This window comes from Bos indicus, chromosome 14 (assembly GCF_029378745.1).
Source record: "Bos indicus isolate NIAB-ARS_2022 breed Sahiwal x Tharparkar chromosome 14, NIAB-ARS_B.indTharparkar_mat_pri_1.0, whole genome shotgun sequence".
Lineage (NCBI taxonomy): Eukaryota > Metazoa > Chordata > Mammalia > Artiodactyla > Bovidae > Bos > Bos indicus.
The window spans coordinates 21,533,225-21,560,638 of record NC_091773.1 but is presented as its reverse complement, the minus strand read 5'-3'; the positions used below and the strand labels follow the sequence as shown (position 1 = coordinate 21,560,638).

Here is a 27,414-nt window from a genome sequence, read left to right as displayed (position 1 = left end):
CCAGTGCAGATGAAGGAAAGAAGTGGGGTGACCACTGTCTGGAGTCCTTCCCAGGCTGTGAGCAGTAGCTCGTGGATCTGAGAAACTCCTCACACTCGTGGGAGCTCTGAGGGCTGGGGTGACATTTTGAACATATTATCTCTCAAGAAACAGCAAGTAAGGGATAAGCCACTCCCACTTAAAAACTCTGAGAGACGAATTCATTTCTTAGGGCTTTTATTCTCAGCAAAACTGACATAACTCAGGAGGCCTGGAAAACTAATTTGCCTGTAAAAATCATTTAGCTAGAAACAGAACTAAAATCCGAAACTTAGTTATACTAAAGGAATCAAACTCAAAACGTGTTGTGACTTTCGGAGGCTTGCTTTCTTTTAATATTTATTTTTATTTTTGGCTGCATGGGGTCTTAGTTGCAGCGCACACTTTATCTAGTTGCAGCACACAGGCTTAGTTGCCCCACAGCATGTGGGATCTTAGTTCCCCAACGTGGACTTGAACCTGTGTCCTCGGCCTTGGAAGACAGATTCTTAACCACTGGACCACCAGGAGGATTTCTTTTGTTTAAGCCGTTTTGATGCAGAACAGCTGACAGGCATGGGTGATCACTGCTCTGTATATTCAGGATTACCAGACCCCTCAGAGAAGAGACTTTGATGTAAAGTAAATCAACAAATGTGAGCTTTTACATATCAGGCCCCCCCAAAGAACAGTTTATTTATTTTTTGCTCTACGAGGAAAGTGTTGCCCCTCTCCAAGCCCAGGAGTGTACCAGAGGAATTTTCCATCACGTGTTGTTGTGAGATGCACTATGTTAGTTTTTGCTTTGTTGTTGTGTTTGTTTTTTGTATTTTTATTTATACATTAGGTTGTGTTGTTTTTCATCACCAGTTAGCTGACAGGTGTATTTTAGTATTTTCCTATAATTCAGTCTTGAAAGTATCCAGATTTGGGCAAACAGTAGGCACCCGGCTTCCGAGTTGATTCTTAGCCCCCCACTGGCTGGCCATGTGAACTGGGCAAGCCCTTAGCTCTCTAGAACCCTGGTTTCCCTTTGGTAGAAGAGATTCAAAAGTGCCTTTCTTGGAGTTATTGTGAAGATTAAATGAAATAAGTAACTGGACATTATATCAAGGACATACCAGTTTATTGTCAGGATATCTTATTGTTGGCTCATTGGTCACTGGGATATCGGATCATCCTTTTTTTAAAAAATTTTGACTGTGCTGAGTCTTTGTTGTGGCTCAAGGGCTTTCTTAGTTGCAGCACGAGGGGACTTCTCTGGTTGCAGAGCACAGGTTCTAGAACCTGTGGGCTCCACAGTTGGCAGCACCAGGCTCAGTAGCTGCAGTGCACCAGCTTCATTGCTCCGAGGCATGTGGGATCTTAGTTCCCCAACCAGGGATCGAACCCGTGTCCTCTACATTGAAAGGTGGATTCTCAACCACTGGACTACCAGGGGAGCACCTTATCATTGCTTTAAAGATGAGGACCCAGGACTCCAAGGACAGTGGCCTGCCTGAGATCACACAGGTCATGACCCCCAGTCTCTGGACTTCAAACCTGGGGCGGAGTCTCCCTCCACACTGTGCACGTGAGGAGGGGGACTCCTCACGTCCCCCAGGCAGCTGGTGATCATAGTGTGTGTGATGTAGACAATGGCGACCAGGGCTGAGTCCCCTTCAGATGCAAGGCTGGGCCCTTCCACGGCCGGCAGGTCACTACTCACTCTGAATGAAGACAGGCCCCACCTTGTCCAGATGGAGGCTCCTATGTCTCCTCTGCCATCGCTTGCTCTGCTGCAGCGTCAGGAAAGGGACAGTGTCCATCCTTTATTGATGACCCGTAGGGTGTCACCTGCTCTCCCATGAGGCTGAGGAGCCACCGCAGTTGACACAGACACATGCCATGCCCAGACTCGAATGAGGTCCCCAACACAGGTCTCTTGGATTATTTCAGGGGCAGAAGCACAAAATAGATGACTGAGCCACCCCAGAAAGTAAAATTGCATGAGCATAGAGAATATAGGGAGCCTGGGCACCCCATCACAGATCTGTCAGGCTCGAACTGAACACAGGGTCTCTCTCTGTGACAATGACTGACAGCAGCGGGTGGGCGCGTGGCAGGTTGGTTGGCAGGTTTGCTGAGCATGCCTGGAAACCCCCGGACACCGCTTGCCGGCACCTCTCCCGGCAGGGCTCCTCTCTTTCTGAAGAATAATTAATAAATATTTTCTTTTAGCATATAACCAACAGTTGAACCAAACAATTATGGAAACTGGAAGTGACCCAAAACGCTCGCATTGGCAGCGGCTCGGTGACACGCATTGTCGGGCACACGTGCACGGCTGTCACCCCGCCTCTCCGACGATCTGCACTTAATAGGAATATTTTAAACTATGTAGCTAAGCAACAGAGGTAATTGTTGCTTTCCAGAGCTTTTGTTAGCACTCTCACACAGCCCAAATATGCATAATTAGGTATAATGTCTATAAATCATTATTGTACACATGTGGGTACTTAAGTGGAGTTGAGAGAATAGTTCAATGAATTGAGCATATCCACGGAAAACGCTTTTTATTTGTTTTCTGTAGTTCATAATACTCTAAAATTATCATAACCCTTTACACTTTCTCTTAATAGCCAGCCGTGATATTGAGAAAAACTTCATTTGCATTTTAGACTATGTTTAATACATTATTTAAACCTGGAGTTCCTCTGATATGAATTCAGGAGAGGATAGACCGTCCTCTCAAATATTATGGGCTGGGTTTTGCCAGCCTCTTTTCTAGGAAGTAAAATGTTAAATTTTTCAGTTTATGTTGAATAGATCCCAACAAAGGACTGCACCCTATAATCAGTGGTATTTAAAGGGGCTAGTGTTGTGACTCAATTCTTCTCTTCATCCAAAAATGCTTTTAGTTACTATGGCAATATTTACTTGATCCTGGCAGTCCAGTGTTGATTTAGGGAGATAATTACCAGAAAGGAAGATGATGGAGATGTATTTTTGAGTGTCCTTGTCAGAGACAATGTTTATAAAAAATTAAATGGGACCCAAAAAAAGGCATATTGTCTTCTGCACAGACACCCTCTCCAGCAGCCCTTCCATGGGACGTCTGTTCTTTTCTTTCCTCCCAAGACGTGCATTAACGCAGAATGCCCTGCACTTGGTGTCTTTAACAGTCTTTAAGGAGGCTTATTATTTTGTCTTCCCATCCCCCACTCTGCCTGTAGAGACACAGCAATGGTCCTGCTTTATTTTTTTTGTCTTTATGAATGCCAGGGACCACTGCTGGGTTGTCTGGTGTATTTCATAGGCTGGCAAGTGCTGAGCTCCCTGGGCAACCCCTCCCCAGGTGCCAGGCTGGGGCTGGGGCACCCACGGACCTGCACCTCAGTTGGTGTGTTTGCATGGGAACAGTGTATATAAATAAACACACAGTCTGTCACCCCGACTGGGCCACTGCCAAGAGGGAAGGGGGTGACACTGGTGGCTGCTCTGGATGTGGATACGACAAGGACAGACGGGTACTTGGGCGCCTGTCCTCAGTCCCAGGCCTTCTTGACCATCAGGACTGGGAACAACTAGCTGACATTCAGCATCCTCTAACTACCCCTACCTCTCTTTTCACATAAGTGTACATGGGTACCAGGCCAGAAACTGTGCTACTGGTCAAGGCGTTATTCTGTCTTATGCTTTTTCCATTTACTTGTGTTTCCCTTGGTGTGGAATTTTCATGTTACAAGTATGAAAGTGATCAGGGCTTCTTTTAGTTACCATCTCTGTGTAGATGTGTTGTGTATTTTAGCTAACATTCCATAAAATCTGAAAGTTTGTTTGGGACACTACGGAAGTAGAGAAAATCGACTGAATAAGCTTTGAAAATATATTGCCAGGGAGCAGAGAAAACCAATGAATACTTCCTTTAAAATGTATAATAGGACATATATTTGATTTTCTTCCAGTTGGCTGAGACTTGCAAATATAAGACGTACAGTAATGTGAATTTCACATTCAGAACTCTGATGGTTGAGCATTTATTTCAGTAACTAAACACACTTAGCTCTGACATGTTGAAAATTCAAATAGCTCATTTCTTTAAAGGTAATTCTTAAGAACATTAAGGTCTGAATTTTACTTTGTTTTGTTGAGAGTGTATATTTTTCTACCCAATGTTTATAAAACTGATAGAGTCCACATATTCACATATTGCATCTATTATATATGTGTGTGTGCTAAGTCACTTCAGTTGCGTCTGACTCTTTGCAACCCTATGGACCGTAGACTTCCAGGTTCTTCTGTCCATGGAATTCTCCAGGCAGGAATACTGGAGTGGGTTGCCATGCCCTCTTCCAGGGAATCTTCTTGACCCAGGGTTCGAACCTGTGTTTCCTGCACTGCAGGTGGATTCTTTACTGCGGAGCCACCAGGGAAGCCCATCGTATATGTATCTATTTATTTATTGGTCATTGTAATTTCCTTAAAATATTTTTATTCTTGTTTTTCAAATAATGGCTTTCTTTTTCCCCTTGAAGAAATCATGATAAAACCCATGGATGAGAAGTTTCATTCAACCGCACAAGAAAAATCAGATGGGAAGGAAGACAGATACGGCTGTTATCAGGAACTCGTGGTCAAATCTCTAATGCACTTGGGGACACTGGAAAAAAGTGCATCTGCTCAGACCATAATTGAAAACTTAAACGACAGTGGCATCCAGTCTCTAAAAGCAGAGGGGGATGAAGTGGATGAGTGCTTTATGGTTCCTTCCGACGATGGAAAAGATAAGACCGACAACTCCCGGCTGCGGTTCTCGCCCTCCTCCGACAGCGACAGTAACTCTGAAAGTGCAGAGAATGGTTGGGACAGTGGCTCCAGCTTCTCAGAAGAAGCCAAACCTCCGAGGGTCCCAAAGTATGTTTTAGTGGATGATAGGAAAGACCTACTGGAAGTTCCCGAAATAAAAACTGAAGGCAACAAGTTTATCTCCTGCAAAAATGTGTGTGATTCAGAAACAGAAAGGAAAGACCCTCAGAACACTCCGTTGGACCCATCAGATGGCCCAGCCCAGCCCTCCTTCCCAGGGAGTGAGGACCGCGGCCACGGTCGTGGGTGTCCAGCCGCAGGGACAGAGGAGGCCACTGCCCTGGAGAAAGCCAAGGGGAACCTGAGTCTGCTGGAGCAGGCGATTGCCCTGCAGGCTGAGCGAGGCTGCGTCTTCCACAATACCTACAAAGAGCTGGACCGCTTTCTGCTGGAGCATCTCTCCGGGGAGAGGAGGCAAACCAAAGTCATCGACATGGGTGGAAGACAAGTCTTTCCCAATAAACGTAAGACCCGGTTTTGCTTTTATTTCATTTAAAATTGCTTTATAGTTGGGGGTGGAGAACGAGTGAGATTTGATTGCTTCTTCCAGATATCTTTTTGACAGTTTAACACAGTTAAAAATCTAATTTGTACTATAAAATTACCCAAAATTTCTCCTATTCTCTAGCTTGTTCTCAGATCAAGCTTGGTTGGTTTTACTTGGTTTTCACACACAAGAAAAATCATTGACTATATTTCTCGTAATGTGATTTTTTTAAAAAATATATGGTACTTTTTTTTAAAAAAATGGTATGTTGGATACGTTAGAAGTACATTAGTATTTACTGAATTTTAACTGTTCTTTCCCACCCTCTTTCTGGGATCATCTCACTAGCTTGGAGTTTCATCAACGTCAGGCTACTTGCAAAGCCAGGCAAGATGTTCTCATCATTCTTGGGAGGAGACTGGGAGCTAATTCCTTTATAAGCCTATGCTTTAAACAAGCTCTCTGACTCTGGGTCTGGAAACATCTGGACCAAACTTGAATAAGAAAGTCAGTGTGCTTGGAGGAGATCTAAAAATCGATCCTCAGACTTTGGGAAGTTGCATCTCCCATGAAGATGTACCCCACCACCGAGTCTTGCACTGTGTGGGCCTGGTGATGAGTCCTTCAGTTAAGTGGGGTGTCCCAAGGGGTGGTCCTTAAGGGCAACCTACTCCAGTGTACTGGATCCTCCTCCAGGGGATCTTCCCTACGCAGGGATCAAGCCTGTGTCTTCTGCATCTCCTGCATTGTAGGTGGATTCTTCGTCACTTTACCACCTGGGAAGCCCTAAGTTATACATATACATGTATCTATTCTTTTTCAGATTCTTTTCCCAAGTAGGTCATTATAGAATATTCAGTATAATTCCCTGTGCTATACAGTAGGTGCTTGTTAGTTATCTATTTTACATGTAGTAGTGTGTATATGTCATTCCCCAATTCCTAATTTATCTCTCCCACCCCACTCTTCCCCATGGGTAACCTTAAGTTCATTTTCTATGTCTGTGAGTCTATTTCATGGATAGGTACCATTATTTTAGATTCCACATATAAGCAACATCATACGATGTTTGTCTTTCTCTGTCTGACTTACTTCACTTAGTATGATGCTCTCTGGGTCCATCCATGTTGCTGCAAATGGTATTATTTTATTTTTTTTTTATGGCTGAATAGTCCATTGTATGTACATACTACCTCTTCTTTATCCAGTCTTCTTTCAGTGGACATTTAGGTTCATCCATGTCTTGGCTATTGTGAATAGTGCAGCGATGAACATTAGGATGTATATGTCCTTTTGAACCAAACCACATTTTCCTCCAGATATGTGCCCAGGTGTGGGGTGGCTGGATCATATGGTAACTCTATTTTCAGTTTTCTGCGGAACCTCCTTGCTGTGCTCTGTAGTGGTTGTACCAGTTTACATTCCCACCAGTGGCGCAGGAGGGTTCCTTTTCCCCACACCCTCTCTAGCATTTTTTGTTTATAGACGTTTTAATGATGGTCATTCTGACTGGTGTGAAGTGGTACCTCACTGTAGTTTTGATTTGCTGTCTCTAATAATTAGCAATGTTGAGCATCTTTTCATGTGCATAACTTGCTTTTTTTAAAGCAAGTTCCTGAGGTGACTCTTTGACACCGTAAAATCTGAGAATCACAGAATTAGGGGAGGAATATACTAGAGAAGGTCAAGTTTGGGGACTTACAGGGTTGATGAGAATAATGTGCTATCTGGCAAGATGTTTTGATCATTGAAATTTATCGAGAAATCAGGTGGGTATTTTAAATCCATTTTAGTACTCATCTGAAATCTTGTCTAATACTGTGTTGCAACTCATCTCTGAGGAGAAAAGAATAAAATAATGTCATTTGGTGAGGGATAAGATAAGTAGTTCTTTGGGTACATACTGTAAGGGCTGAATATTAAGGACTAGCATGTAATCTGGGGTAGGATGCTGTATAAGCAGCCCTGAGCACTCCATTCACACTCAGCTTGGAAACTTACCTGTGTGTGTATGTGTTTGTGTGTGTGCATGTGTATGTGTTTTAATGAACAACAAAATCAGAAAAAAAGATGAGATTTACTTCCTATTCCCAAACCCCATCATTTCCAAAGCACTCTATTTCCTCCCTTCTAAGACACAGTTTTCCCATTTTAGCATCTTTGTAAAATTGGAAGGGTGTGCCATTATTCAGTTTTCAATTGTTTCTCCTTTCTCACTGGCACACAGGATAATGTTTCCTCTTGCAACTGATGGCATCTTCAGCCACTGATATCTCGACTTCAGAGACACTTTGTCTGTTCCACAGTTTAAAACACATGATAATACTTTGGTCTCTTCTATAGAACTTTCAAAACATTTTTTGTTTACAAAAGTTAGCAAGGCAATAGAATGTGAGTTAGGGAATACAGGTCATGGTGGAGCCTTAGAGAATCGCTGATGGGACTAGATGGGTCCACGGTGTAGCCTGTGTGTGTGTGTGTGTGTGTGTGTGTGTGTGGAGGGGGTGAGGTCATGCCTTGGGGTGTCAAGTCCCTGCAGGGAACTTCATTCCAGACAGGAAGAAACAGGCAGAACAGTGAAGCCGACTGTTGGGGCTTCTGGCTTCTCTCAGAGGATGTCCAGGTTCATACTCTTCCTCTCATCCCTGGTGTGGGATCATAAGAGGAGCTTTTTTTTTTTTTCTCTCTTGAGAGTATATTCCATGCGCCTAAGTTAACAACAGGTTTCCCAGGCGTCTCAGTGGTAAAGAATCCACCTGCCAAAACAAGAGATGCAGGTTCAATCCCTAAGTCAGGAAGATCCCCTGGAGGAGGAAATGGCTACCCACTCCAGTATTCTTGCCTGAGAAATTCCATGGACAGAGGAGCCTGGTGGGCTACAGTCCATAGGGTCCCAAAGAGTTGGACACAAACTGAGTGATTAAACAATGATAAGTTAGCACTAATTTCCCATGCGCCTCGGGCATGGGACTTTGCTCTCCAAGCATACTAGGATTTTAAAGTATCATTTCACCCAGGTCTTAAGGTACCAGGTTTGGCTGTCCTGCTGCCACCAGCCACAGGGAGATTTTGGGTCGCAGGGTAAGTAGAGTCACCGTATAATTTATTCTACGGCCTGTGACATTTTCAGGGTGAAGGGGAGCCATGGGAACAAGCCCACGAGTCCATCAGGATGTCAGGTCACCAGAGCACAAGGTCATTTTCATTAAGCAGCATCCAGGAAAGAAAATGAAGAAAGAAAAGCCAGGCCAGAGAGCCCTCCCACCCCCAGAGCTGCTGCTGCGCTTGGTTCAGGCACAGGGCTGGCCCTAGAGAGCACTGTGGGCATATTTGTTCCCACGAAGAGGGGCTGGCAGACACGGCCCCCACCTGGGCAGGGGCCAGCCTCCCTTATCTCCCACACCCCCTCTGGCTTCCTGCAGGCAGATAGCGTGGCCAGACCTCTCACTGTGGTTTGGAAATGCAGCCTCACCTGGCCAAGATCCGAGGGAGGGAGGCCATCAGAATTCAGGTCGCTTCTTCTTTCCAATGCGCTCTCTTGGGGTGTTGGCACCCCCATCCCGATTTCATGTTAATCAAACGTCGAGGGTTTTGACTAGCTTTTTGCAGACATTCTGTACCCAAACGAACTTGAAATTTGGCAGCGTTTTCAGACTCAGTGAAAAATAGCCCCACAAAATCATGCAACATGTCAGAACTCCTCATATGTCCCTTTGTCTCTCCCAGAAAACAGTGTAGTCTCCACATCCTGGCATTAAATCCTGTCTCCGAAAACACGCACAGTGGCTATTCCAGTGTCCCTTCCCACCAACTGCGTCCTTTCCCTGCTGATCCCTGGCCCCCCACCCCAGGCAGCACTTCTAACTCCAAGGGTCCTTGGCTCCTCCCGCTTTGTTAAAACTAGCACCCCCTCCCCCCCCGCCCCCAATAATTGCATTACACACAACCTGCTGTGCCCATCTGCCCAGGACTGTTTACCCTTCGAAAACTGGGGTGACGTGGCCACACTGAGGCACGTCTGCTCTCCACGATATTCATCGGGCAGCGCTGCCTGGCGCTCTGTGCCACCTCTGGAGCCTCAGCATATGGCCCTCTGCATCCTAGCAGCTGAGACCGTGCCCGCACCCCTCGCCCGTGGCTTCCCTGCGGCAGGACCTTGTGGACTGTTGACTTTCACTCTCAGCACTGTGTATTCCCAATTCCTAATGATGGAGTTCTGATAACCGCAGTCTCTGCACCACGCTGGTCCTTTCTATGAGGCCCTCTCTGCCCGTTCTGGTCCTGGTTCTCTAGAAGCCCCAGTGTGAGGGGCAGACCTGTCCCAAGCTGGCATTGTCACTTCACTCACTAGTTAAGAGTGCAGTTTCACCTCTGAGAATGCATTTCACTTTTAAGCTTATCTACCCTCAGTCATGAGTATAAACATATTCATGTTAGTCCTCACTTATTTTATGTATTGATGTAATCCTTGATCTAACCCTCAGGCTTCCCCGGTTGTTAAGGGGTACAGAACTCACCTCTAATGAAGGAGATGCAGGAGACACAGGTCCAATCCCTGGGTCGGGAAGATCCCCTGGAGAAGGAAATGGCAACCCACTCCAGTATTGTTGCCTGGAGAATCCCATGGACAGAGGAGCCTGGTGGGCTACAGTTTATGCGATCGCAAAGAGTCGGACATGACGGTGCACACATGCACACACAGACACATACTCACACATATTGTCTAACCCCTAGCCTCAGGCGTGCTGGGAAATGAGGACCCTGAGCTGTCTTCTGCCCGCGCCCTCTAGGCCGCCTGACTGCGTGGGTTACTAGGTGTCCCTTTCCTCTACAGCTGCACATGTGATCTACCCCTGCCCCCCACCGTGTTCTGACAGTGCCCTGTGAACCACTCCAGGCTGCCCCACTCTCTGTGCTCCCACACTTTGCAGGTCTCCCCCAAGGACGCGTCCTTGCTAAGCCTCTGTCTTCAGTTTCTGCGCAAGGAGTGAAACCATAGCCCCTTCTCCTCCTTGGCTGCTGCGAGTTGATCCAGGGCTGTCGACCACAGGGGTCTGGGCCTCCCGGACCCCTACGGCCCTGTCCACCAGCCGGGACTGGCGAGAGGTGGCCTCTTGTCAGGTCAGCCTCCCAACGTGGCTGGAACCCAGAGCCCTGGGGCCACTGCACCTGCCACCAGGACCTGCTGGGCTGGCCAGGCAGTCCCTCCTCAAATAGAACAGCTTCTTCATCGTGTGATGGTTGAGCCTGGCTTTTCCAGATTCCCTCAATAAGAGACAGTGTGGGTTTAAATAAATTCCTTCTCTTTTGCTTTTCTGGAGCCTACTCATCCTCTGGTGTAGGGCTGACTTTTCTCAACTACGATCTGACATGACAACTTGAAACCATCACTGTGTTTCGACACACCCTCGCCCTATCTCAGCCTCTGCTTAAGATACCAAAAAAATCAGAGAGAAAGCACTTTTTCTGCTTCCGCAGGTCTTAGTGGAGGGTCTTATTCAGGGCGATTTGAGGCGAGTGTTTATTATGTGGAGGCTGAGCAGCATGAGAAGGCTGCCCCCACAAGGGCTGCTCTCTGCAGGGAGGGCGAGGACTGACCAGCTGTCTTTCCGTTTAATTCCTCCATAGACTCACCGAGGCCTGAGAAGAGGGAGACCAAGTGCCCCATCCCCGGGTGCGACGGCACAGGGCACGTGACGGGACTATACCCCCACCACCGCAGCCTTTCGGGGTGCCCCCACAAAGTGCGGGTCCCCCTGGAGAGTGAGTGCCGCCTGGCCCTGGAAGAAGTCCATGGGGTCGCCACTTTCTCCTCCAGTTTGGGATTAGACATGAAAACACCAAGTTTTCTCTCTGTGTCAAGACAATTTCCATCTAGCCGGGTGTTTTAAAATACAGCGTATTCATAAAAAATTGGGGTGCAGTGAGGCCAACAGATCAAGAGATGACTGACGTTGAAAACATAACTTGCTTCTCATAGTTCCCAAGAGGAGGGGGCTCCTCAGGCCAGGCAGGGCCTCCAGGGAAGTACCAGGGCCAGCAGGGAAGGTGGGGGAGTTGAGAGTGGGGAAGAATCGTTGGCAAGAGCCTTCGCTGAAGTAAGCCGGTCTCGATCAACCAGTTGGAATTTTTCCTGGGAGCTCTGGAGCTTGGGGGCTGTCTGTGGTTGTCTGGGACCTGGCCCTGGGGTTAGAACAGGTGGAGAGTGTCCTGGAGTGAGAATCAGATGGGGGAGGATGTCAGACATGAACTCCAATTGTCTGGTTTGCATTTGAAAAGTGTTTACAACCTCTGGGAATTAGGGAGCCCCAGGTGGGGCCATCTCCCCAGAGTCAGCAAGCCCCAACATCAAGGCCTCAGAATATACAGAAGATAAAAGGCCTGAGTGATGCTCTGTGTGCCCTGTGGTCCTTTCTCACCTGAGATTCCGGAGCATCATCTGTGTCCCCCACCTCCTTGGCAGCAGGGACACCTGGCATCTGAGGCATCGCCCAGGACATTCCTGCAGAGTGAGGGCCTGTTGGTCCCTCCACCCATGTCCCCCCATGAGCCCCAAAACTGGAGGGAGAGGGGAGGGAAGAGCTGCTCCTAAGCTTTGAAATACCTGCAGGCTCCGTCCTCTATTTTGGAGCCTCTTATTGAAACAGCTCTTAGGCCACACAGCCCGCCCTCATGGGCATGTCTCAGTGCCAGCCGCCCCAAAGACGTTTAATACTGGACATCCGCATGGGCTTCTGGTCTTCAACGGAAGCTGTATGGGAAGGGAGCAAGCTGGATTGTAACTAAATTCATTTGGATGCGAAGTTGAGATATCAGTTTCTTGGCATGTGATGTACTGGTAGTAAATTGCTCTTTTCTTTGCTATTTTGTGCTTAGTTCTTGCCATGCATGAAAATGTGCTCAAGTGCCCCACCCCGGGATGCACGGGACGAGGGCATGTGAACAGCAACCGCAACACGCACAGGAGGTAATACGAATGAGACTCCAGGGACTCAACCTGTGTTATCACTATTGCTGGATCACTGTCAACTGTGTTAGCACTTGACATAGATAAGAAATTCTCAATGTGTGGAGAGTAAAAAATAAAATACCTCGTTATTTCCCTAGAAATTTTCATAGAGCAGCCAACAAAAAATGTCATATTTGAACACCAGGGGTAGATACTCACATAGGGACACACACAGAATGTGACCTCTGCTCTGAACATCCCCAGAGCTGTTTGATATTGGAAAGAATGGCTTAGGGGTTCTCTTGAACCCCATCCAATGTACATTAAAGCAGTCACCATAGAACTTCAGATTACTGAAGGTAAACATCATTTCATTTCATTGAGAGTTATTCCACAGAGATCGCAACTAACTTAAAACACATATGTGCATTTATGTATTGCATACATGTAAATATTTTGGTAAAATGCTTATTGTTTTACATATATTATGTATAGATTATGTAATCATGAGATACTATTTGATGCATATGCATATTGCCAGAAAACTTATATTCTGTACTCTCCATTTAAACTAAGATGTAAAATTAAGTTCCTAACATTTTGCCTATAGACTCTAAGCTATTATATCATGAAATTAGCTATAACTGGACAATTGCCATTGGATGAGTGCATTCTGTTAATACTTAAAATATCACCAAGTTTCCAAATAATTGTTATATCTCCTTTACATAATATTTTGATTTTTAAATGAGTTTGTTTTCTATCACCTCTGAGATGAGGTTTGGTGACAAATGTTGACACAGTAGTTTGCAAAGCCCTCTGGGATCTTTTAGGATGATAATGGTGCTAAGAGAACTATTAATATTATTACGACAACATTTGGTGCACGCCAAGGATGAGTGAGGTAGGTGCCCAAGCAAATTACATTCTCTTTTTAACTCAGATCTGCCCACTTTTTTTTTTTTAAACAGTCTTTCTGGTTGTCCAATTGCTGCAGCTGAAAAACTGGCAATGTCCCAGGACAAAAGTCAGCTTGATTCTCCTAAAACCGGACAGTGTCCTGAGCAGGGTCACAGGTATGACAGTCCCCTATGCTCCCTGTGTTCGGAGATCCTACACTGAGGGTCCCTCGCCCCCCACGTGTCAGCACCATGGGCCACCTTCGTTTCAGTGCACAGCAGCCACTGTCCACTTGAGAGGCCGGCCCAGTTCATCATCATGTCACTAAAATGAACTGCTAGACCCTCCAGAAGTTCAACTTAAAATTAAGCTGTGTGCAGAGTTATGTAACGTGGATGAATCAAAAAGATATGAAATATATGATAACATGGGCTTCCCTGATAGCTCAGTTGGTAAAGGATTTGCCTGCAATGCAGGAGACCCCAGTTCAATTCCTGGGTTGGGAAGATCTGCTGGAGAAGGGATAGGCTACCCACTCCAGTATTCTTGGGCTCCCCGGGTAAAGAATCTACCTGCAATTCGGAAGACCTGGGTTTGATCCCTGGGTTGGGAAGATCCTCTGGAGAAGGGAAAGGCTACCCACTCCAGTATTGTGGCCTGGAGAACGCCATGGACTGTATATCCATGGGGTCACAAAGAGTCAGACATGACTGAGTGACTTTCACTTTCACTTCATATGATAGCATGTATTAATCAAAGTTCTGTGTCACTCAATGCAAGCCCTCCCATGAGTCAGGCAGGCACCACCTTATGGTTGACGTAACCACTTTCCTGGTGGCTCAGACGGCAAAACGTCTGCCTGTAATGCAGGAGGCCCAGGTTTGATTCCTGGGTCGGGAAGATCCCCTGGAGAAGGAAATGGCAATGCACTCCAGCACTCTTGCCTGGAAAATCCCGTGGATGGAGGAGCCTGATAGGCTACAGTCGATGGGGTCGCAAAGAGTCAGACACGACTGAACAATTTCATTTCCATCTCATAAATCTCATCACTCAAAATATGTGATGCTGTATATTCATCCTTCTCTTTCAGATATGCATATAGTTTCTTTAAAACAGAAATTCATTCCAAACTGGTAACTTGTAATAAAATACCTCCTGTTGGTCCTGGGTCCTCTACATTCTCAAGCACTTTGGAGGGCTTTACATACACCTAAATAATGACAGAGGACCAGATAGTGTGAAATGATGCACTTGTTAACACAAAAATCACACATGCAGGAAAGAAACGATTTCAGGATTACAACAGATAACCAGATCTTCATTGTTGTTACTGAGACACTGAGCTGAGAAGAACAGTTGTTAGGAACATTTTTAAGATATGGTACCCCTTAATATTGGCTTCTGTAGATTTAATTAAAGGGTCAATTGGCGTGACTTTGCCAAGAATCAAAATTACATGAGTGAGAAAGATGAGTCAAGCAAAGATCATGATGAATTACTGAGTAGCTATCAATTAAAAATCTTATAACAAGAGTTTTTGTCAGTATTACTGTATTTTCTAGTTTCTCCCTTAGTAAGTTGTTTTTTTGGCTATGCTGGGTCTTTGTTGCCTCCAGGGCTTTCTCTAGTTGTGGCAAGCAGGAGCTGCTCTCCAGTTTCAGTGGCTTCTCTTATTGCAGGGGCTTCTCTGGTGGATCAGATGGTAATGAATCTACCTACAATACAGGAGACCCATGTTCCATCCCTCGGTTGGGAAGATCCCCTGGAAAAGGGAATGGCAAACCATTCCAGTGTTCTTGCCTGGGAAATCCTATGGACAGAGGAGCCTGGTGGGCTACAGTCCATGGGGTCGCACAGAGTCAGACATGACTGAGTGACTAACATTTTAACTTTCTTTCACTCTTGTTGCAGAGCGCAGACTCTAGGCCTGAGGGCTTTAGTAGTTGTGGTAAAAGGGCTTAGTTGCTCTATGGCATGTGGGATCTTCCCTAACCAGGGGTTGAACCTGTTTTCCCTGTATTGGGAGTTGGATTCTTAATCCCTCAACCACCAGGGAAGTTCCCTAAGGAGGTTATTTATCAAATGCAGAAATAGCATTATTTCATTTTGCCCATTACTTAAAAGAGACGTATTATTTTAGGCTAGAACACTGCTGCAATATTAGGGCTATAAATCTAGTTATTTATGCCATAACAAGATCAACTAATCACTTAAATATTTTGATGTAGCACTCAAAAGATTTTTACCTAATCCAAGAAATATCACAGAAACTTTGACATTCTGATGAGCAAAGTATGTTTTGGTGGGAAAAATAAGCAAAATAATAAATTTTGATACTACTCAATTGTGAAAGGTATATTTGTGTTCTTTAGCCTTAGACCACAGCACCACAACATTTGTGTTTTCCTTAGTTGACATTGGTGCTGCACAGACATGATGCCCTGGTTTAATCCAGACAGTAATTCTAAAGGAATATTTAAGTCATATTTAGCTTGGATTAAGATAACTCTATTGAAAAATGTGATAGCTATTATAGTAATTTCAATTCATATTGAAGCAATGGCAATTTAATAGATAAAATATTGAAATACTACCTAACACAGCAAAAGCATTTAATCTGAACTTGGGGGAAAAAAGTAAAAAGGCTCAGAAGTTCCTGGTTCAGAAATCTAGTCTCTGGTGCGGACACTGACCCTGTTGGACGTCAGGGTCCTGCTGGCTCTGCCAAACAGAATATGATGACATTTCCTCACTAGCGACGGCCGTGACTTTCACGGCTACTCTGATGAACAGTGGGATGCGTGCACCTTATCAGTACCCTGGTGGTGGTAACATGACCCTTTTCTTTAAGTAGATCAGAGTGCAAATAGACATCACATACTTGCTCCTTAACCATCTTTATTAATGAGTGGAGGATGATGCTCCCTCTGTTACTGATGAGAGACTCAGACAAGCCATGTACAACTGCCCCCCACACCCCCCGACTAGGCCACCCAGGGCCCAAAGCACCTCCTTGTCCCTCCACCCTGTCTGGCTGTGACCACAGTGCTTTTCCCCAGTGCGTATCTCTGTAGCACCCACGGGTGTGACATATCCAACCTGCTTTAAATTCTGACTCTGGGACGCTCACTAAGAGTGTCCTCCTATTTCTCTCAAGCTCTGTGCCTCTCTCTTCAGGACGAGCTTGGTGAAGCAAATTGAATTCAACTTCCGATCACAAGCCATCACGTCTCCCAGAGCCACGGTGTCAAAAGAGCAAGAGAAGTTTGGAAAAATACCCTTCGATTACGCCAGTTTTGATGCCCAGGTTTTTGGTAAATGCCCCCTTGTACAAACAGGTCGGAAAACACCACCATTTCCTGAATGTAAGCTTGAATTCCAATACTTATCCCCCAAAATGTATCTTGTGTATGTGTGTGTTATGGGAGGGGATGCATTTAAATAGGTAATATACTATTTATTGGTAATATTTAGCAATATTTAATAGGTAATATACTATTTCTGGGAGGAGAGAAAATATATAGTGAAATAAAATAAGAATAACAATTATAAGTTAATCAGTACTATTGATGTTACATGATGTTACACTGAATATGGTGAATAGTTTGTGTTTTAATTATTCTACAAATATGGTGCCATTGTTGAATCTAAATACAGTAATTCTGACAAAATATTTAATTCTCATTTAGCCAGGATTGGGTTTAGTACACTGAAAACTGCAATAGCTATTATAATACAGTAATTTTAATTCATATTAAAATTATGAAAATCTAATAGGTAAAATCAGAGAAGGCAATGGCACCCCACTCCAGTACTCTTGCCTGGAAAATCCTATTGATGGAGGACCCTGGTAGGCTGCAGTCCATGGGATCACTAAGAGTTGGACACGACTGAGCGATTTCACCTTTAACTTTTCACTTTCATGCATTGGAGAAGGAAATGGCAACCCACTCCAGTGTTCTTGCCTGGAGAATCCCAGGGACGGGGGAGCCTGGTGGGCTGCCATCTATGGGGTCGCACAGAGTCGGACACGACTGAAGCGACTTAGCAGCAGCAGCAGCAATAGGTAAAATAGCGAAATACTACTTAAAGTATTACTTGCATTAGCAAAAGCTTTCAGGCTTAAGGTGGGAGAAAAAGTGAAAGGTCTAGGAGGAAACTCATAATTCAAAAATCAAGATTTTACTAGAAAAAAAAAGTGTGGCTATGGAGATGTTCACCCACAGATTTAAGAATTAATGCAGAAATGTGTTCATTCTCTAACAATGACACATTTGTATGGACGGTCATAATGCAAAGGCACTTGTAACACATAAAACTTGATATTTTTACTAATAGTTTTCTCCGGTTGTTTAGAGTCCTTGAATATTCTAATGAGTAGGTGAGATTTTTCACCTGGGGATAAATCCAGGAATGATTTCTACAAAGGGAAATAATCCTCCAGTTGGAGTCCTCCATAGACCATGAATTTTTCACAGTGTTGTGCAGGTCCCTGGGCTCCCTTTGATCTGACACATAGTTACCTAGATGTGGTGCTCTTAGGAACACAGAATGTTTCTCCCTTCTGTGATATGAATCACCAAATTTTTCAAAGAACTTGAATGCGGTATAAAACCCAACAGTGGCTAAACAGACTAGGGAGGAGTGTGTTCATCAATTAGAATATATTGTACTCTAAAAGATTGTTTTACCTGTTCTTACTAAAAATAAAGTATAACCAACATAGGTAACCACTGACAACCTATTAGATTCAAGGGGAAAATTATACACACAAATACACACACAGTGTTTTGTATCTATATGCAGATAGTTTTCTTTTATATATATATAAAATAGACACACATACATATATATTTAATTCAGGTGAAACTAGTTAATAAGAGCCTTCTAAATATTCATATAATATGGATACTGGTTTAAAAAGTAGAATTTTCAGTGACATTTTTATAACTACAGGAATAACATTTGGTAATGCTTTAAACTATATTTTATGAAAAATAATGATCAAACATTTAAAATAAACACTACATTCAGTAAAACAGCCAAATGCCTTTATAGCCCACATTAAATTTTGGATGTGCCTCCCGGTCCCTGAATGATGTTTGCAAACACCCAGAGTAAAGAGAAACATCTTTAATTCTCTCAGGGACACCCTGGTACCCATAGCAGAAGCATAAGGGAGGACTCAGCCTTGATAACTCAGTGCTTTTCTGTTCACCTTGAGAACTTGGGCTCAGTCCATCCCCTACTCGCTGCCCTGCGCCTGAACACAAAAATGAAGTAAAAAAAAAAAAAGCTTCATCATCTCCTCAGGTCCACCAAGTTGGAGGAAGAGAAACTGCTACTGACTTAAGCACAAAACAAACTCGCATAACAAATAGCAAAGCATGCAATTCTGAATCTAAGTATAAATTGTTGGTGTGAGAACAAATATGAAGCAGTCCATTTCCTCCGCAGGGATCGCTGATTCTCGTACCTACACTGTTTGTGGGTGTTGTGGCCTTAAGCCTCTCTAGTCCCTGATAAGTTTCACTAGCGTAAACTTGAATCTACCATTTTTACCACCTGTGCTGCCAGAGCACGTGCCCAGTAACCTGAGTTAGAGTTTTTCTCATAAAACGTATAAATACAAAAAATATTAAGAGAATAGGCCTTCCTTCTCCGCAGTCACCTTGTTTGATATATGAACTCCAGTGAAAACCAATCTGAATAACATTCATTTAAGGTACACAGAGAGAATGGATTGTGTTTCTGTGTATTCTTCACGTATTTTCATGCAAGAAGTTCTGTCTTTCAAACAAGTCTATTTAATGAGTAAATCCATGTTTGTGCAATTGCTAATCAAATCTCTCTTCAACAGCGAAGCATTTTTCCAGTCCAGGGAAATTTCCCCCCCGGCTGCCGAGTGCAGGCGCCCACACACAGAGCCCAGGCCGTGCCAGCTCCTACGGCTCCGGCCAGCGCAGTGAAGACACCCACATCGCAGCAGCTGCGGCCATCCTGAACCTGTCCACCCGCTGCCGGGAAGCCGCCGACATCCTCGCCAACAGACAGCAGGGTCTGCACGCCAAGGTAGGCAGGCCAAGAGCCCGGAGGGGGGCCAGCGGCTCGCCGTGAGGATAGGCTGCCTCCGCAATCCTGGCCATGCTCACCACCTCCGTGGCCTGGCCCCCTTTGTCTTTGGGAAGGGGTGAGCCTGATGGATTCAAGGAGCAGGGAGACCATGGCTCATTTGCAGGTTGTGCAAGGAAGCTGGGTGGGGGGTGTGGAGACTGGCTGGGGAGCCCAGTGGATTCTAAACCTCTTTTTGTGTTGGGGTCTTGGCCACAGCGACATGAACACAGACAGCACTAGAATCTGTCTGAACAGCAGAGACTGTTCGCTGTCTGAGAATCAAAGATGGTAAGATGTATTTAATGAAACCGCCACTTGTAAAACATGGCAAAATTCATGACATCTCATTACTGTGTGTGGAATCATCATAGAGCATAAAATGGTCTGAGATGCTGTCTTTTTTCTCAAAGGACATCATAAAACCTGGGTCCATTAAGTCAACAAGAGAAGGATCAAGGGCTCTTGAGAGCTCAGGGCCCAAATTCAAATCCAGAACCAAATTCTAGGAAGTTTCTGAAGATCCCCATCTTTCTGGAGCTCACAAAATTAATCACCTTTCTCTAATAACCTCTCCTCTCCAACTAACAAGGAGAAGTAGACATCTGTGTTTAGGATGTCTTGATGAAAATAAAAACCAAAGATCCTTTGTGTGTTGGCTTTTGAGGAGGGAGTCATGATGTTTCAGAGTAACAGTGACCATCAGATGGGGTGCCAGAACTGGCTGCAGGCAGCTAGAGCCCGCAACTTCTGTCTACATGGAAAGCTGTTAAAAGAAATTGTTTTCCTACCTAGCTGGGAGAAGCTAGCTGACAGAGCATGCCCAGGCTGGTTTGGAGAAAAGTGAAAGTGTTAGTCACTCAGTTGTGTCCAACTCTTTGCAACCCCATGGACTGTAACCTGCCAGACTCCTCTGTCCATGGGATTCTTCAGGCAAGATACTGGAGTGGGTAGCCATTCCTTTCTCCAGGGAATCTTCCAGACCTAGGGATCAAACCTGGGTCTCCCGCATTGCAGGCAGGTTCTTTATCGTCTGAGCCACCAAAGAAGTGGTGATTAGAGAAGAGAGTTCCCCTTGCTCTGGGTGGAAGATGCCCCGGTTAAACTCTAACGCAAACTCAGTGAGCACAGGCATTCGCTCCCCTTTCCCTTTAAGCTCAGCCCATCCCGGTGCAGTCAGCTGCTCACCTGTGTGCATGCCAGGCCTTCAGGAGAGCAGGGCGCACAGTGGCATGGCGCATTTGACAGAAGAATCAGAATTAGCTTCTGGACAGGTCTGAGCCAAGTAAACCCCAGGAAGAGTTGGTGGCCAAAAACCACTCAAAAACCGTTTTAAACAAATGAGTTCCTTAAACAAAGAAAAACACATTGCCTCAAAAATATAAAGAAAACTCCAATTTCCCCAGAAATCACAGTCAGAGATTATTTACATAAATGAATGATTTTGGGTCCTTTAGAATGTAACTTTGGTTATTCTTAAATTCTTAAATTTTAAAAACCTGAATACATTTCTCCTTTTTAAAGGGGTATTCTAATGTGCAGCTCATTGGAGTGATACTAAACTGTCTTCCTTCTTATTTGCTTTATTGTCAGTTTAGGCTGTCCTGTAAGAAAAAAGGGGCTTCCCTGGTGACTCAGCAGTAAAAAATCCACCTGTAGTGCATGAGACATTGGTTTGATCCCTAGGTCAGGAAGCTCTCCTGGAGGAGGGCATAGCAACCCACTCCAGTAATCTTGCCTGTAGAATCCCATGGACAGAGGAGCCTGGTGGGCTACAGTCCATGGGGTCTTAAAGAGTCAGACACGACTATAGCAACTGAGCACACATGCACACATAATAAAAGCGCCAGCGTTATAATGGTTAACGCTACTTAACTTTGCTTAAGTGAGTGGTTGTAGGGTGAAGGCTCTATGTGGATAGGTACAGTTTGGTTCCTTCACCTTTTACCTTTGTATTCTCCACATTCTATCAATTGCTGAAGTCAAGCAGTGAATCCAACAAAGATGACAGGAACCCCCCAAATGTCTGAGCCCCAAAACTGTCAACCACACCTTAACTGCAGGAGCCCCGCCACGGATGAGACCATAAGAGTTGAAGGGCCAGAAAGTGCGGCAGTCGGTTTTTTAGAGAACCTGTGATGCTGGCAGTTTTCAAAACCTTTTTCCCATGAACGTTTCTCGATGGACATCGTGGGTGGTAAACAGGATCAGTGTGGCCCCCTGCACCGTCACCTTGTGTCACCCTCCTCCACACCTGCATTTGCACACAACTGTAACGATTTGCAGAGTTCTATCCTGGTTGGATTCTATTTTCTGACCTTAAAAGAGAATCTCATACATCCCTGAAACCACAAAAAGTAATTATTGTAGCAAAAAAAAAAAAAAAAAGAGAGAGAGAGAGAAAAAGCCAAAGTAATTAACCCTGAAATATGGGCTCCAATGCAGCAGTGCCCTGTGCCTGCCGTTTCTGTTGTCCACAATGCCCTCTGCTCCGTGCCCTTTGTTTCACGTAGGATTAAGTGTAAACAGTCTCGCTCCGCACTGAATACTAGCCTGATTCTCTCTCCACCAGGATGCGGGGCTTCCTTCATGGTGGGTGTTTGGTGTGTTTGTTTTTGCTGATTAGAATTCAGAGACCTCTTGAGTTCCTAGTTCGGAAAACAGGATATAGAAATACATGGCTTTCCCCCATTCTCAACTTCTGGAGCTGAGCATAGAAGCACTGTTGATGGACTAGAGAGATTCTGGCAGGAGGATTCAACTGTCCCAACTGGAGAGTCCGGAGGTGCTGGGCTGCCCAACAGAGTAGAGTCCCTCAGAGACCCTGTCTTCAAGGATCTTACGGTTAAAGAAGGACGAAAAACGTTGTCACTGCAGGAGGAGAGCAAGGTCTTCAGAGGGGCCTTTCCTGAGGTCCAGGGGAGGTGTGGGTGATTCTATAGGGAATTTGACCAGAACTTTGACAAAGGATTTATTTTCTTCTGCCTCCGTCTGGTCCTTTCCTTCCCCCAGTGAGCTTCTTGGAAGTTGTTTAAAGAGCCCAAGAGGAGAACAAGTTACGAATCTTGCATGTGGGCATGACTTTGTTAAAATCAAGCCAAAGGACACTGACCTTGAGACTGGCTTCATACCCACTCATCAGGGCTAATACAAGTTCTTTCAAGCTATGTGCAAAGTCATAACTCACCCCAAGTTTGGCAGGATAACTGAATTCGTGATATGCAAAATCCCTACTCATGTGTAAGATAAGACAGCAGAGGCAAACCTCAGGGAGGCAAGAGAACCTCTTCCAAAAACAATGAAGAACGTTATGAACATTCTGAAGTGTTCTCCTTTCCGAGTTTCTCAGCCTGAGTGTCTGCCTACCCCACACGCCTCCTTCACCGCCCAGCCCTGGGTGGAGGTGCCAGGGCAAACGCTCTCAGTCGCTGCCTGAGCTCACATTCACTACATCCTAAAAGTAGATCTTAGAAAGAACAGCTCCTGTTAAAATCCAATCCAGCACTTACACAGCATGTCCACACTACCTAAATCACCTGTGGGTGTTTTAAGTATCTCTTTGAGAAATCAAGTCAGAGAAAAATTAGTAATAGCAATACCAAGTGGAGATCATTGTGGTTACAGACACTTGTTTGAAGCATGAGCCATAGTGTGATACTGGAACTGTCCTTGGTCCTGAGATTTGTAGCCTGTGCTTCATTTCCATGTGGAATTCCTGTGAGTTTGCAAAACATAGGTGGACCACAGCTTCAGACATTCCCCCTTGAGTCTGGAGATGGTGCTCCTGAGATAAGCACAGGGCTGAGGACAACCAGGCAGCAGGAGGAGTGAGCAGCGGGGGTTTTCGGGGTCCACGCCATCCTCCTTCCTCCCCACCTTCCTCCTCCTCCTCCTCCCTCGTCAGCAGAGGTAGGAACAGGCACACAGTCTATCTTTATCCCAATCCCTGCCGCTTGCCAAGTGTTCTGTTGTTTGTTTTGGTGTTTCCCCCACCTGTTTAGACAAAGTGGCATATGCACAGTGTGCCTTAAAAGAAAACAAAAAATTGACACTTGCTTGAAATGTTTAAAGTTCAAAGTCTGTTTTGTGCTTGAACAAGGCCGAGAAACAACACGCTATCACATCTCCACTCCTGCTGCCTTCTCTCAGAAATAGCCCGGCGGCTCTGAGGATGGTTAGAATCCAAAATCAGCCTTTTTCAGTAACTTTAATGTGAAGTCAGATGCTGCGCACAACGTGAGTGAACTGCTCTGAGGGACTGTAGTCAGGATCTCAGAGAACCAGTGCTGTGTGTGGGGAAACCACCTCTTTGCTTCCATGTAGAACGGCATAGGGAGATCTCTTAGAGTCCAAAAACCCAATCAAATTATGATTATTATCAGTTGTGTTGTTTACTGAATACCTACTATGTGTCAGGCACTATAAATGAGCCCTCTGCACATAATGTACCGTGTGCTTAGTCACTCAGTCATGTCTGACTCTGTGCGACCCCATGGATTGTAGACTGCCAGGCTCCTCTGTCCATGGAATTCTCCAGGCAAGAATACTGGAGTGGGTTGCCATGCCCTTCTCCAAGGGATCTTCCCAACCCAAGGATCAAACCCAGGTCTCCTGCATTGCAGGTGGATTCTTTACTGTCTGAGCCACCAGGGAAGTCCAGGAATACTTGAATGGCATCTCATTTTGCAGGTGAAGAAAGTAGTGCAGAAATATTAAATAATTGCTCCTAAATGGCACAGCTACAACTGTTGGAGATAAAACTTGAATTCTTGCCTAACTTTTGATCTCCTTGATGGATTTATCATTCCCTGGTGTACAAACTACTGGTCTACCAAGAGTTTTCACTATGACATTAAGTGTCAGACAAAGATTTAGGGGAAAAGATTATAAATTTAGCTTCCCTGGTGGCTCAGGTGGTAAAGGATCTGCCTGCAATGCAGGAGACCTGGGTTCAATCCCTGGGTCAGGAAGATCTCCTGGAGGAGGGAATGGCAACCCACTCAGTATTCTTGCCTGGACAATCCCATGGGCAGAGGCACCTGGTGAGCTGCAGTCCATGAGATTATAGAGATTCAGACATGACTGAGAGACTAAATAACACTTTAATTTTATACCTTCTCTCAGTCACTTACTTCTCTTCTGAATTCCATCACAGGATTTCTATTAGTATATCTCACGAGTCATACTCTTAATAGCATTAATATTAATATTCAATTGCTATTTAGTAAGAATAAGATGTTTTCAGTTCATTTATTTTATTCATTTATTCATTTAATTTTTTGAGGTATGTGTGATCTTAGTTCCCTGACAAGGGACCAAACCCATACCCCCCGTAGAAGAAGCACAGAGTCTTAACCACTGGACCTTAGGGAAGTCCCAGTTTGTTTATTGTTAGTACCTGGTTACCCTTTTTTGAGGATAAGCAAGAGGATTTTATTTTTTTATATTAATTCGATTTTTAATTTAATTTTTATTTTATATTATAGTTGATTTACAGTGTGGTATTAGTTCATGGTATACAGCAAACTGATCCAGTTGTACATACACATATATCCTTTCTTTTTCAGGTTCTTTTCCCATATAGGTCATTACAGATTATTGAGTAGAGTGCCCTGTGCTATAAATAACTTGGGGTTAACATATACACACTTGTCCTCTGAAACATATTTTCAAAGTAGGCAGGGTATCGTTAACAAGGACTTTCTGTATAGCACAGTGAACTGTATTCAGTACCCTGCCTACTTTGAAAACATGTTTCAGAGGACTTCCAATATGAAGAAGATGTTTCCGCCCCCTGAATCAGGAACAGAAGAGCCTTAGTGGCGAGATGGAGCAGAAACCCGTCTGCAGACCCCCTCCTCTTGCACTTGTCTTAGCGCTGTCACAAAACGAGGAGGTGGTTCAACCTCTCCTTATTAACAACGGAGAATATGCCAAATAAGGAAAACAAGGCTATCTTATTCTACCAACACCTTGGAAGTTAATGCTTTTCATAATCAGAACATTTAAAGTAAAATTACAGTTTTGTTTTTTTATTTACTTTGTCACCATCTTTGAATGTAAGATAATTTTTTTATTTTTGAAACAATATAGTATTATCATTTTCCTGGGAAATATTTGAGGAAAAGAGCCCTTAGCCTATCCTTGCAAGAATTTATGTGATTCCCTTTTGTTCTTCTTTAAAAAACGATTTTCTTCCCATTTTCCCTAGTTGTAAGTGTAATCAAAATTCCAGGTTGTCTCCTGCTTTCAGTGACATAAGTGTTTTCCCTGTTGAAACAAAGTCCTTGAAATTATCATTTTACTGATCACATAATGTGCCAGTTAATAAGTACAGTGTAATATTGTCCCTCTTTTGGCAGACATCTGAGTCACTACTGATTTTATAGTACAGATAAGGCTTATAATAGATAATCACCTCAACTTTCAGCTGAATAATAATTTATAATTGTATAATTTATATATACATTACATAAAGTAAAATAATAATTTGTAGTCAATTTCACTAAAAATGTCCTATATGCATCAAATAAGCTTCTTGAAGGCAGCGACACTAGATTTCTCCATTTTCTTTTGCCCTAAATATACTGGCTTGAAAATGTTATGTGCTTTCTCAATCCTTTTGAAAATCAGCACCTCACAGGGAATATCTCTAACTAAGAAGTGGCTGAATTACATGGTCACTGATGTTGCTCCGAAGTTGGAGAGTATATGAGCAGTGTTAGACCAGGCTCAAGAAGTTTAAAATTCAAATAAGATCTAAGCCCTTTGAGAAATGAGCATCTTAGGAGTCAGGCTGGGGATCCCTGTCTGGGTAGGGCTGTCCTCTCCCCCTCCTATGGCCTCTCCCACCACCACCACCCTCTCCTCATTGCCCTGCTATGTGGAATTTCAAGCACAGAGAGAAATGATGTCTATTGATACTGCTCTGAATGAAATCCATGCAGTAAACGTGTGATCCACCCATCCATGGGCAGAAAGGGGCCCTTCTCTGGTGCTGTGTGTAATTGTCGAGTGCATCTGTGAGCTCACTTAAAGCCCATCTGTACCCGCATGGCCGCCTGCTACCCCCTCCCCTTCCCCAGCACGGTCAGGTGCTCAGAGCAGCCGGCTGGGGCGCGGGGCACAGAAAACCACCTCTTTCAAACATTAGGAATGATTTTTTTTTTCGATCAACCTATGATTACTCAACATGTAGAACCACCACAACTCTGAGAATCTCTGTTTTTTTTTTCTCATTTACTCATTGGAAGTTTTTTTTTTTTTTTAGTTTCCTGTAGAAACTAAAATATATATTAGTGTTGTCTTGGAATAGTTGGTATTTTTTTTTTCAGCAAGCTCGAATCTGCACTATTTATGGGTTTTGCACTATAAAATGCTGCAGCCCAGTCACGTGGCTCCCTTTTCCTAAGCCATCTGTCACAGAGGTCTGGAATTTTATGTGAATGTTGGTTGTGCAGTCTTAACCCAAGTTTTTTTTATTTTTTTATGAAAAAAATGTCAGCAACTACAATATTTAGCATTTTACTTTACATTGGCCATTAAACTTGATTGCTATAGCTCTGTTTCATTGCTATAGTTACATATCAGCATTGAAGCCAAAAGTTGTTTTGATATGCTTGTGGCAGACTGCACTGTACTGTGGAGAGAGTGTGCAGCACAGATATGGTTAATATCTTGGATTTTTGTAACTAAGGTTTATTAATGCTGGTATAAAAATGTATTTGATATTATACAGATGGCATAAGATGTGGTGGTTACTAAGTTATTATCCTGGATAAGCTCTACTGTGAAATTCAGGGCTTAAAACTATCACAGGAGATTAAACTATTTACTAAAAAGGACAGAAAGACAGGACGAAAGCATCTTAGTACAAATACATTAGAAGTGTATTTACCTCCCATAGATATCGTAAAGCATCTTTACCTGAGAGATTGAGAACAAAAACTTTGCAGGTAAAACAAGCAGACAGAAGAGATGCTTTTATTTTTTAATTCAGCAACAGTACAGTGGACCTCATCTCAGTGGGAACGTTGGGGAGGGGATAAGGGCAGAGTGTAACTGGGGGGTTAAAATAAACCTCTGGGAAGTAGGTGTTAGG

The 27,414-nt window shown here is 44.2% G+C and overlaps 1 protein-coding gene across 4 annotated transcripts in view; it reads left to right on the top strand.

Moving 5' to 3' along the window:
* Positions 1 to 27,414, top strand: part of ST18 (ST18 C2H2C-type zinc finger transcription factor) — a 91,001-nt gene that overhangs the window by 34,106 nt on the left and 29,481 nt on the right. For all 4 annotated transcript variants that reach the window (XR_011570570.1, XM_070802530.1, XM_070802529.1 and 1 more), the window contains exons 5-10: positions 4,536 to 5,330; positions 10,982 to 11,116; positions 12,230 to 12,320; positions 13,274 to 13,378; positions 16,380 to 16,567; positions 19,063 to 19,274. Coding sequence is in view for 3 of the 4 variants with exons in the window: in XM_070802530.1 (XP_070658631.1) it covers positions 4,536 to 5,330; positions 10,982 to 11,116; positions 12,230 to 12,320; positions 13,274 to 13,378; positions 16,380 to 16,567; positions 19,063 to 19,274 (1,526 nt within the window). In the remaining variant the exon portion in view is untranslated. The remainder of the gene's footprint in view (positions 1 to 4,535; positions 5,331 to 10,981; positions 11,117 to 12,229; positions 12,321 to 13,273; positions 13,379 to 16,379; positions 16,568 to 19,062; positions 19,275 to 27,414) is intronic.